At 35.7% G+C, this 13055-nt stretch overlaps 1 protein-coding gene across 1 annotated transcript in view; it reads right to left on the bottom strand.

Moving 5' to 3' along the window:
* The window catches only part of KIF5C (kinesin family member 5C), a 133661-nt gene that overhangs the window by 79228 nt on the left and 41378 nt on the right, over window positions 1–13055 (bottom strand). Inside the window, exons 3-6 of the mRNA XM_067549483.1 lie at window positions 11871–11944; window positions 6983–7087; window positions 2129–2177; window positions 1036–1091 (exon numbers count right to left, since the gene is read on the bottom strand). Of these exons, the coding sequence (XP_067405584.1) occupies window positions 1036–1091; window positions 2129–2177; window positions 6983–7087; window positions 11871–11944 (284 nt within the window). The remainder of the gene's footprint in view (window positions 1–1035; window positions 1092–2128; window positions 2178–6982; window positions 7088–11870; window positions 11945–13055) is intronic.

Below are 13055 nucleotides of genomic sequence, written 5' to 3' on the forward strand. Positions count from 1 at the left end.
CGGGCAAAAAATAAATAAATATCCAACATGAACATTCAAAAGAAATTGGGCCAAAATCTCAATCTGCCTTTAAATTGACTTCAGTAAGATTTATGGGGGTAACTTAAGAGAAAATTTTTCATTCTTTAATACTATATGAGAGTATCAAATCAAACACTCCAAATAAGAGGATTATATACAGTCAGAAAATGCTGAAATATCGAATAACTTCTATTAGAACATCTAAATTCTTTTAGACTCCAGTGCCACAATTACTTTTTCTTTCTCAATTCAAGAGCAGGGGGAAACTGCTCTCCCTTTCTCTGGTAATATAGAATTCCTTATGGAATGATTTTGCCTTCTTTGTTCCACCATCTCAAGATAAGAAGTCAGGGAAAATAGTATATTTCCCTTTTTCGTCAGAAATGTACAATTTCTTTGTCTATGGAATTTAAGTAGAGGAACAAGAAGCTGTAAAACAACAATCTGCATTAGATTTATCGGAAGATTATAAATCAACCAAACATAGCATCCATACTAGTGAATATTAACAAAAAATTATGCTCTTCAATTTTTCTCTTTCATGTTCCATTTTAAATATTAATATAAATGTTTAACTTTACATCGTTATACATGCAATTAATCATTTTAACACACGGGAAATGAAAAAAAGAAAAACAAGAGAAATGATTCAATCCCATCAATGTTTCACAAAACTGTTAAATGCAAGGATTATTACAGCTAAAATTCAGATCTGATTAAGCAACAACCACCTACATACAAAACCGAATAAAACCCACCAAATTCACTAGTGAGAATGACCTGGTTTGACACATTTGTTGGTGCGCACATGCACACACCCTGTATTTTCCTCACAAATTCTTACACGTTCAGTGTTTTTATTATGTAAAATCTATTGCCTCCACACACGCAACATGCATGTTAAGGAAAGCGCAAATGCAAATCCACACAAAAGTAAAAGCTGGCTTAAGGTCCCATGGGGTGGAGAGAAGGGGAAAATGAACCAAATAAAACATCTGAAAATCTTCCTTATACCTTTACATACGGAACTCTGTTTTTATCTTCGTGTACTGCAAGGTTCGTCTTTGACACTAGAAGAAAGATTACATATATTAGAGTATTTCACTTAAAAATTCTGTCAATTGTAGGAATGACAGAAGAATATGAACATACTATAATTCTCATTACAAAACTCAGATTCAGAATGGAGTTGTTGTTTTTTCTTTGTTCCTTACTTTAAAAAAAATTATCCTTAATTTCAGGGGAGCTTTTTTCCAAAAATTATTTTTATGGCTGAGCGCTTTTGTTACATGCTTCAATCAATATAAATATGTATTGAAGAAACTTGAAAGCAACTTGGATTTCCTCAATACAGCGAAGATTTGAAAGACTCAGTAGAGTTCAAAATAGTCTAATCAGGTTCCAGACAACTTTATTGCTCTTGTGTTAATATTAGAGTGCACCCCTATCTCTCCAGATTAATTAAATAAGGTGCAGGCTGGAACAAAAGTTAAAACAATCTATTACTGTTTTAATGTTCCCAAGTTGTTCTAGCCAATAGAAACAGTAAAACACACTGACCACAGCTTGGTCTGTTCTCATACTCTGGGCTAAATTTTAACTATGCAAATCTAACTGAACTTCTGACAAATACTGTGTAAAGTCTGCATTTCAATTGCAAACCAGCTGTAAAACTTACAGTCACAAGATTTACATGTACTGCATGCACGAAAATCATGTGTTAGTTTTCAGGACTCAGAAGTAGTTTGGTTGGCAAGAAAAAGTACAAAATAGTCCATAGTTTATAAGTAAGCTGTGTACATCTACACTACTCACACACACTCCACAGGTACTTTGACTTTGTACATCTCTGAAGCATCCTCATTTATGCAGAAAAGCTGTGGCACAGAGTGCCTCAACAATTTAAATGCTTCTTCTAACACCATAAAGTAAGAATCAGATACTCAGATAACCTAATTCCGCTATAATTGAATTTAGAAATTCAGTCATTTACCTGTAAATTTAATTCTAGCTTTTAAATATGATGGCTTTGAATTAATTATAAACAGGAAGTAAACATTCCCAAGCATCCTACAATCCAGCCACAGTGGGGAATGCTGTTACTTACCATCAAGTAAGTCCCTTATTTTGTCCAAGTAAATTTCAAAGTAAGAAACCTGGTGCAAAACAAATATTATTTGTTAAAGATTTGTAGCACCGACTCAAAAAAATGTTGTTCATTACCTGCATTGTCATATCTGTGAAAGTAAGAGGAGGCAAATGACTCAACTGGTCCACTACCCAGCTCCCACGGATTTTTCACTTTCCAGTGGAAGGTAATTCACACAAGTCCATCAACAAAGTAAGGTGAATAAATCTATCTTTGTTCTTTTTCTTTCACAAAGTCTCTTGAGACATAGAATGGAAAATGCAAATTGAGATAGTAGAAACTTACGCTAACGTAATATTTGAGTTTATTAATATTTTGTAAAGTACCACTTTGACATTTGTAAAAGCTACACTGACACTTTTAGCAGGCTTAGTACAACATCTGTAGTAAACTAGTTAATGCAAGTTAAGCCCATCCTTAAAGTTAAGCATATGCATAAGTGCTTTCTGAAGCAGGATCAAAAGGAAGAGTGAGCTGAAGAGAAACTATGCTTTGTTTAAAAAAAAAAAAAAAAATTAGGGAGAGACAAACAAAAACCTCAAGATAAAGGGTTAATTCAGCACTGACAAACAAGCAGAACCCCATTTAACTTAATAGAGTTGTGCCTACTAGTATCCAGATTAAGTTTTGTCCAGTGAGTATTGGTATAATTAGGCTCCATTTTAACTACATCATTTTATTTTAGGGAAAAGTAAGCCACACTCATAACTTTGCTGCCAATTTGTTTTGGAGTGACAAAAGATTCTTCATCATTTACTTTAGCACTGCTAGTGTATGCAGTTAAGGGATAACTTTATATCGTCAACTGATTTTGACATATAATTATATCTATTGTAGGTCAGCTCCATTACATTTGTAATGGAACAAATTTGTTTTCCGAATGTTCATACCAAAGGCTAAAATGTTTAAGTAGATGGCACTACTAGTACAGGAGATTTAATAAGGCAATGACGGGCAAGAAAGAAGTCTAAGATAAGTCATCTATTCACTTTGGGAGAAGATATGAACAAAGCTTATAGGTCTCAATTACAGTCTCCTCCTGGACACCAAAAAAGTGTCAGACTTACACATTCAAATCAAAAAGTGAAAGAGTGGAAAAAGTAGATTTTGTCATAGGCAGAGGAGCTGGTTGAAGTTTTTTTGTTTGAAGAAATTTATCAAAAAGCCCAAGAAAATATCTACATAAACATTTCCTGTTTATTTTGTCAGCAGCTGCACACTAAACTCAGTGTTCTATGGTTGATAAGCCATTAAACCAAACGCAAAGCTCTCAGACTGTGCCTCCTTATTTACTCTGTTTGACTGGATAATCAACTACAATCCATTTTGTTAGGGTTTTTTATTGCAGATCTCATTAAATTTTAAAATTAAATCTCTTTCAAGAAATTTGCTATTCAGGCAGAACAGTCAGGGTAGTTTTGTTATTGCGGAAAAGATTATTTTAATTGAATAATTCTTACTATTTAATGAAACCAGCCTACTGCATTCATTTTAAAACAAATTTCTGATATTAACAGCCATTGGAAAATCTCCTTCGAGGTCACCGGAAATCCTTCCCAACTTCACTTTCTCTAAGGCTTTGCCTACACTAGCAATACTCAAACCCATAAGTGACGACTGCTGCAACTCCACTGCCTAGCCTACTCCGTGCTAGGATTTTTCATCATTGCTACCATTGATGGAGATACACCAATGTTCAACTACATGTCTACATTTCGTTAATGCAGTTGCACCCAAAGCTGCAGAGATCCTACCCATATTTTTATACTATGCTATCACCATGGCATGTAAACAACTATAATCCAGCTGTAATTGGCCCAGTATTTAAATTGAACTTCTAGACATATATCAAAAAGAGATTGTTGTGGCTTAAACAAATGGGTCTGAAAATTGAAATTAGTGGCATGGCTTTAAGTGTCTGGAGTGTAACAAGACCTGTATATATACACACACCTTAGTCACTACTGGCTCTGTCACTGAGCTCTCCCTCCTGCAGCCTGCAATCAAGGGGAGTTTTGCCTGAGTAAGGAGAGATGACCGTGCTTTCCAAAGACTGTGGATTCTCATGCCTCAAAGCATTCGCATATCCCACATTTAAATAAATAATGCTGATAATTTGTTACTGTATAACACCTATAATCAGAGGATTTCAAAGCACTTGGCAAACAAACATTAATGTTAATAAATTAATCCTTGTAACTGCACGGTGAGGAGTAAGTATCCCTGTTTTAGAGAAAGGGAAATGGAGCCATGCAAAGCTTAAATTACTTGCTCAAGTCACACAGCAAGTTAGTGGCAGAGATGGGAGTAAACTTTAGGTTGCTCGAGCCCCAGTCTCCTAATTTTTCAGGCTGGTACTCTAATTGACACTGTCAACCTGTTTAATACATTTTTACATGCGGTTACTGACATCACTGACCAACTTAAATCACAAATTTAGGCTTTGTACAATAAAGTAAACTAAAAAACGAAAGTGTTTTTTTTTAAACTTAACAGATATATTTTCCCAACAGTTAAAAACCATTATTTCCCCTATACCTCAACTACTAGAACAATGCTGAAAGAAACAAAATGTCTGACAACTAAATTTCTCAGGCAAAGTTTACTTATCACATTCATCTCAGTAGTAATAGTAAAACCAAGCTCTTTTGTTACAATTTTCATCAGTAGAACTCAAAGCACTTTATAAGGGAGGTCAGAATCCTTATCCCCATTTTACAGATGGGGAATTTGAGGCACAGAGGTGAACAGACTTTGTCCAAGATCATCCAGCAGCCCAGGGGTAAAGCTAGGAATAGAAAAACAGGTCTTCTGAGTTTGTCCATTTCTCTATCTGCTAGGCCACACTGCCTCCCTTTACAGGCAACACACTCTTACTTTGAAAGTCCAAGTGAGAAGAAGTACAGTGGCTTCCTCTCCTTAGCCCGATCCAGTGGCACATTTCAATTAAATACCTCTTAAATACCACCTATTCTCTAGAAATCATCAATAAGTACAGTGCAGACTGCCTGTGGCTGATATAAGGCAACAAAAGCAACATAGGACAGATTTAAAAAAAAAAATAAAAAGGCATATTACGGATAATTTGACTTTAAAAAAAGTCTGAAACAGCAAGGATTGGCTTCCTTATCTAAAAGCAACTGAGACACAAAAGGTTCATGAATAACCTCATGAAGGATGCTCTGTGGTAATAGTCACAGTTACACTGTAAAACTAGTTGTGTTTAAGAAAACTGTTTTACTCATTTACATATCTTGTCCAGTGGCATCTTTTACCCAGAGCCATTTTAAGAGGTTGATCATATCCTGTTAACATATTATTAGGTGACCCATACATGCAGCGAAGAAAATATTCTATTGCTTTCCAATGATAGTTAAGTATCTCTATTTAATAAATTAAATAAATAAATAAATAAAATAAAATACAAATAAAACTGTCACACTTCAGCAAACTTTCTAAGTAAATATTTTATCAATAAAGTGCATGACAGTTTGATGGAATTCCTTGTCTCAGTGCCAGCATCTCTCTCTAAATGACCGCTCTCTTGTACAAATCATTCTCATCATTCTTGTCCAGCTCACTCATTCATTCAATGGCTTTTACGCAGATCACCTTCCACTGTAATATGCAGGGGTGTCAACTACTGTGATATCACAGAAAAAAGTTATAATTTGTTTACTGACACTATACTTAAGTAACAATTTTCTGCAGAGTCAAGGACAGGCACGTACTATGTGCAGTGCCTAGGCACAATCAGGTCCTGGCCTGGCTGGCATTTAAGTTTTGCTAAAATATAAATGTTAAACAGCAGCAAATAGGTGATGAAGATGTTCAAATACTCTTAACTCCTCTGCAAAAGCAATTTATATGTGACATTTACACTTTCAAAAGTTTTTATTCAAATCCAAGGTCTATTAAAATATTCAGTTGATCATTTTAAAGGCATAAAGCTACTTCTTCTATCAGCATTTTGCTACTTACATGCAACTTAAGACTGCATTGCTAATGAAGAAAATTATTCTGTTACAAAACTGATGTAATCCTTCCATTAGAGCAGTAATTGGTTCAGTGACTCGTTCCAGGATTATCAATTAAATACCCAGTAGCGCATTAAAGTATTTAAAAATGAGTGTTAAAGATGCACTAAGATCCTAAATCTTGACCATACTAAGCAAAGTAATAAAGAAGTGTCTGGAAAAGAAATGAACCACATTCAAAAGAAGAAAATCATCTGGCCATTGCAGCTGAAGGAGAACGTCTTGCTGTAGTATAGGCTATAATGAGCAAATAATAGATCTAGATAATCCCAACAGCCACATACTATTTTGTAAATCTGCCTCTCCTCCCACCCTCTCCACATTTGCCTGAGGTCACCTTTCCCTGAGTCAAGTCATACCTAATCTGGATGGTTACTTCCTCAAGGCAGGCACAGTGACTCTATACTCTCTCAGTAAAGTGTCATGCATACCAAAGTGTTAATATTAACTATTAACAAGGGCTGACCTGAAACTCCCAGTATTTGAGTTAAGGAAGCAATATAGAAAACAGTGCATTATACTATTACAGAGATATGAAAGAAATTCAAAAAGGAAACATCCTAGCAAGGATATTTTATTTAGCATAATTACAGTGGACACAACTATACTGGATTCCTGTACAAAAATCTCCTTTAAATTAATGGGTCTTTGAATCACCTAAGGAAAATGAAAAATGTTATAGTAAAATGTTACGTTTTATAACATGATTAAGTTTTACCATCCAGCTCATTTTCTTTCATCTGACCCATTACATAACATGCCATTCTGCATTTACCTTTATGTGAAACTCCAGATTTTCATCCATGGAATAGATGTGATCAAAGATGTCATGTGCAATTCTCGGAATTATTCCCATTAGCTGAGGGTCGTGCAGCTTCCCCTAAAGACACAATGGCAAACTGTAACTTGGAAAGGGCTGTTTGTGTGCCAATATAGAGAGGGCCTTCCTCAAACAAATCTTAACCCAGTGGGCACCTACGAGTATGTCCTTTGCTCTCTAGGGGTTTGCTTGATGTAAATACACAAAAAAGCAGCAGAGTGACTCAGCGTGTTAACATTCTTCACCCTACAAAGTACCCACTAGTTTTGTCAGTTCCTGGCATTCTGTGCAGAATGCTCTCCTACTGCCAGTCACACTGTCACACTCCCATTTAACACAGAGAAAATAGACAAATAAAACCCACTCAGAAAACTTGGAATGGTCTTCCTGGTTAAATTCAGATAATGAAATCTTGTAAGAAAGAAAAACTCCTGAAGCTGTATTCATCAGACTCTGTTCTACCACTTCATTGGTGCAAGCAACTAAAAGGGAAACCTGGGGGGTATTTTGATTATACACTATGGTTTAATTTTGTTGGGCCTGTTACCATAAAGCACAGTCTAGCAAACATGACCATTCTCTGTATTAGTGGGCACAGCTAGCTTCCTGTGTCCTATAAAGCCGATCTGAATATTAAGTAAAAACAGTTTTCCTAACTACGTGACAACTTTCAGTTGTTTTCCTTTACACAGATGAGTCAACCTTAAAGTGAATTGTGATGCAGCTTGAAACAAAATCTTTCTATGAAAAGAGAAAAAGATCTCACACCTTGTTCAGTCATTTACATTCACACACAGTTAAAGAAAGGGCCTGACGATATAATAAAAAAAAGTTTCCAGTGATTATAATTGAAACATGGACTCAAGAAAGTTGTGGATTTTTGGAGACGTAAGTATTAACATCACTAATAAAAATGGTTAACATCAGAGAAGATGTTGATTTCAGAATCATACCTCTACTTTTAAAAATTGGGTAGATACCCATGTTACATGAATCATGGGAAATCATTTTTAAAATGTCAGTAGTCATTTAAATGAGTAAAGCCCATTTCAACTGTAAAAGCAACATAAAAAAAATCATAGAAAGTTAGGAAGAAAAGCATCTATGTTTTTAAAGTTAAGTTTTATAGGTTTGTATAATAATGTACACATTTTTGGATATGACTGGTTTGCTGTATACAACTGTCCTACCAATTAGGCATCTTTTATTACTGTTCTCAGATACAATCCCTGTAGACCACAACTTGCTGCATTTAAATATACTGGAACTGGTGGAGTTACAATCATCTTATAAACATTAAGCCAGTATGATGGAAATTAAACATGAAAACTGGAACATTCTATAGTTAAGCTGTCTATCTCAAGGGTTTTGTTCAAAGCAGCTATCGTTTTTTGCTCTTGAATTACAGATCCCGGGGGAAAATAGAATCAATTATATTGCTAAATGTCCCTTCCTAAAAAAGCAGGAGCTCAGCTATATTTAGACCCCAAATATTCAATTAATGTTAACATGTGTATATGTTTGGTATTTATACAAAATTAATGTAACTATATAGTTTTGCTTGGAAGAATTAGATTTTTATCGGTAAATGTCGATAAACACTGATTTCACCGTACACACACAAAGCAATAATTAAAATTTATACATCAGCAAAGTAAGAAAGATGCTGCTTGACAACTTAGAATTTGATTTAAGAATATATACTCTGTATATATTGACGTGATATAATGGTCAAAGTTTAACTTTTTGAATCTCAATGTCTTGTCATTCATAGTTTACTACAACTTGGAACATTTAAATCAATAAAAAAATTTCAAATTCTTAAACTCCATATTGTCACACAACTGAAAATTTAAGATCAATGCAAAGAAAAATACCCACAACAAACATTGACATTATCTATTGAGGGGGGAAACATTCTGCCAAACCTATAGTATATAGTGTATGGCAACCCATTCAGCTCCATACAGTAGTTCACTGCAGTCAGTCAGTGAGAAGGGAAATGGAGGTGATAATTAAATTAAACTAAAAATAAATTGTTTCACAATCCCTGATTATTTGAGAGGGCGGAGGGAGAGATTAACCTTGCCACCAAAGGGCTCATGCCTCAATACCTATGTTTGAGCCATTTAAAGGTGCTATTACTGAATTGACACTGTAGTATAAACTTTAATTCCATTAATTCCTGCCCTTTGGATCAGCCTGCAACCAGCTTCGCCAGCACATCTGCCCTACAGTACTGCTTGGAGTGTGCATTCTTTAATGGGAAGAGAATCTCTCACCCCCTCCATTCCCCCTCACCCAAATAAATGACAATTTAAAAACATAAAACAAATTTTCTCCTTTCCTTAATGAGCTCTCATGCTTAGTCTACCCTCTCCTTACATACATAGCCCAATCCCAGAAAACAAAGTGTCTATGTGAAAGAGGATAAATGAAGTGTGCTTGCAAATTCAACATCCAGGATACACTTTGTAATCCTCTTCGAGGGCCAAACCTTGTTACCTTTTGAAGTCAGTAAGAACTTTCTATCCAAGAAGCAAGATCATGCTCACCAGGGCAACGTTTTCCCCCTGTCCCACAGAAAGATTTTTTTCCAAGAGGCTCAGTGTAGTGGGAATTATTAATATTTGCACATCATGATGCACCGAAACAAGAGGGAATTTTATTCTATTTCACTATGAAATCGAGTTGCACTAAAGTCAGGAGTTCACTGAAGCAAGTTCCAACTGTATTTTAATAAAAAAAGATAATAAAAAAAACAACCTTTTACATCAATGTTGAAAGGCTGGAAAAATCAAGGTGGGCTAGTCACCCAGGAGTTAAAGCTACAAAGAACTCTCGTTGTTCCAGCTGTGACCTCAAGAATGGTTTGGAGGAAAATTCTACAGCTGCCATCCTGACAGTGCTGTCAGTGAACACAACCAAACACCAATCCTTGGTTCAGTAAAACCCTTCATTTCAATAAGAACATTAATTCCCACATTTTAACATGGGAGACAAGCAGCAGCTAGTGAAGTGTAACATTTGGAGACAGTGATCTTATTTCAGGACGTTGGTACAATAACGAGGACCTATGGGAGACTTGCTAGTGAAGTGTATAGAGTGAGTTCAAAGCCCATCTGAATCAATTTAATGTAAGGTCATGTGAAGTAATTGTACAAAAGAAACAGTGCCTTCCTACACATGCAGATTGATCAGTCTCATCCAGTTCAATGTGGCTTTCTCAGGCTTTGCCTATACAAGTTACAAATGCAAGACAGCAGAGCTCCATTGTACTACTTTGTCCTGTTAAGCTTAACACTAAAATGTGAAATGCTTCACTTATATTACAGAAAAATCCACTGTAAAAGCTTCGCCTTCAGGATTTAATATTTCTTCAATTTTAGATGGGCTTATTTTTCCTCCCTTTAAAGTACTGTAATGGCATTACAAGAGGATGGTGGGTTAAAAAGAGGGATTAAAGCTGAGAGCAGACTTGATTCCTCTTTAAATGTGACAGGTAGCTGCTTTTTTTTTTTTTTTTTTTTTTTTAAATAAAAAAGGAATAAAATGCCCTTTTTCCACAGCAGTTTTTCTTATCAGAGTCTGTAATTCTGAACATAAATTGACTTTAAGAGATCTTTCCCCACAGTATGTGGAAGCACCAGCTCAAGCCCTGCAGACATTTTGATTTAATTACATTCTGAGCTGGTGGATTACTCCATCATCCCACCATCTGCATGGATTGAGCTGACAATTCTTCTCCCCTCACACCCCAGCCTTCAATTTCCAAAGGAAGCAAGGGCGAATTTAATTAGACATGAGGCATCAGTTATTAAAGGCGCAACAGTGGCAATCAAATAGCAATTCTACAAGTGCCCTAAAAAATTTTTTTAAAGCTAAAGAAAATATTACTGGCTTTCTCCCTACACCTTTAGGTTAGTTCGGTCACTTGTATTAATCATGCAGCAAATATGCTTGATGCTGCTAACCAAGTTTGAATAGAATTTCCTGGTTGGAGCTGCTTTTTCCAGGCCTGACATATGTTATAGGCAGCCTATTTATGGTTTGTAGCTTGAACTGAAAATAGTCTGGGGAAAAATGTTATCTAGCTTCTTATATACTGACTTAAGGTTTCTGCTGTGAGATGGATCTCAGACTGCATCCATGTACAGTAAACCCATCACACAATTAAATGTTTGCAGAGAATCAGAGGATTACATCAAGAAATCAAAATATCATCTAACTGCCTCTGCTTGTAGAGTACCTTCCCCTTGGTAAGGGTAAGATGGCCTGGAGCTGCAGACCACAATATACTTCTCTGTGCTCAAAACATGAATACACTCAGGAGTTCAGCCTTTGGGATTGCATTCCTATCTTCAAGAGCAATGATTCACACTCTCAGCTTTTTATGCTGCAGCATGCATGAGTAGAATTCCCAAGAGAGAATTGCAAATGAGAAAAACAAAAATTGAGGGATGAATTTTCACAATGCTGCATGCAAGGTGAGTGCACAAACCCTCACTGCTTTTGTTTTGTTATGAACAGATCCCACTAAAAACCTCTAAAGACACAAATACATAAACCTAACCTGGTATGAAAAATCTGGAGCAGCTGTAGTTTGCCCTTATCATTCACTGTTCCTTATTTCAGCTACTTATCTATAAAAACCCTTGAGAAAATTGCACACTGAACAAATTTCTGCAAGCATTATAAATAAAATGTATGTATGTCTTATTATATGCCACTTGTATGCCACAGAAGTACAATTCATTTCTCTAGGCATCTAAATTGTCTGAAGCAACTGATGCCATTTAATTCTCAAATTCCTACTAAATACTATAAAATATTGCTACTTTACCTCCATAGTATGTGTTTTGCCTGAAGATGTCTGTCCATAAGCAAAAATTGTTCCATTGTAGCCTTCAAGAACATCTGCAGGAAAGAAGAAAATAATCAAAGTCCACATTATCTTAAATACTGCATTTTCAGAAAAGTGTGTTTAGCAAATCACCATTTACATTATTCAAAATTCAATAAGAAAATGAAGAGATTTGCAGAAAGAAATAGAAAAGTATATAGGTGCACTGAGTCGCCATGTTAATGTAAAAAGTGGCATTTCTTTACAAGATCTAATTTAGATAATTAGAAAATCATTTGTACCCCCTAAATTTATCAAGTAATGAAGAAAAAAATGAAAAAAACCTCAGATTTACATTTGATAGCTATCATTTCCTATACTCATGGTATTGGCAACATTCACAGCTTCATTAATTTTCCCCAGACTATTGGGGAAGGGGGGGGCAGCCTGAGAGCTGGAGAATTTGGGGTTTATTTTATTCTGATTATATTTGCTGGTGAACATTTATCTGTCAGGGCAGGATAAAAAATCCTTTTCATTGTGTTATTAGTACTCTTTTTTATTTATGGAATAGATTCCTATAGAAGCTTTTATAAAAATCTAAAAATAAATAAAACGGAGTAACCAGAAAGTTCTAAGCAATGAGTTGTCGCAGAAAAGATAAGCACTGTGTAAAGCAAAACAAACAGGAAAAAACCAAACATACCACCAACTATTAGTTTCTACAAGTATAAATACAGGCATCTGCAGAGATTGTCAGCAAAGTGAAAGTTCACTTACCCAATGAGAATAGCAAGCTTTCCTGGGCAATGGCCATCTACTTAAGCAGCTTTTAACACTAAAACATACAGACCACTTAAATATGGTTGCCAGTAAACAAGCAAATCAAATCACTGCATATAAATCAAGTATAACCAATGCAGTGCTGTCTTCCTAGGTCTCTGCAGAGAGACAGCTCCAGAGCCTCTGTAACTGCTCACAGTTTCCCTATACTGCCACAAAGTGAAAAAATGAACATCTCAATTGCTATTGCTGTAGTTTCACTCCACGGTTACTGAGGTAGGCATTGGAGCCAACATAGCCCACACCCACTCTGGATAGCACAAGCCTGGCATTGAGGCTGGGTATGTACTCTGCTAGCTAGCCTGCTCTGAAGCTCCCACCGAGCTGTCTTCACTGCGATAG

The sequence above is a fragment of the Emydura macquarii genome, unplaced genomic scaffold (assembly GCF_026122565.2).
Source record: "Emydura macquarii macquarii isolate MOO-44397 ecotype Brisbane River unplaced genomic scaffold, CSIRO-AGI_Emac_v2 contig_1253, whole genome shotgun sequence".
In the NCBI taxonomy this organism is placed as follows: Eukaryota; Metazoa; Chordata; order Testudines; family Chelidae; genus Emydura; species Emydura macquarii.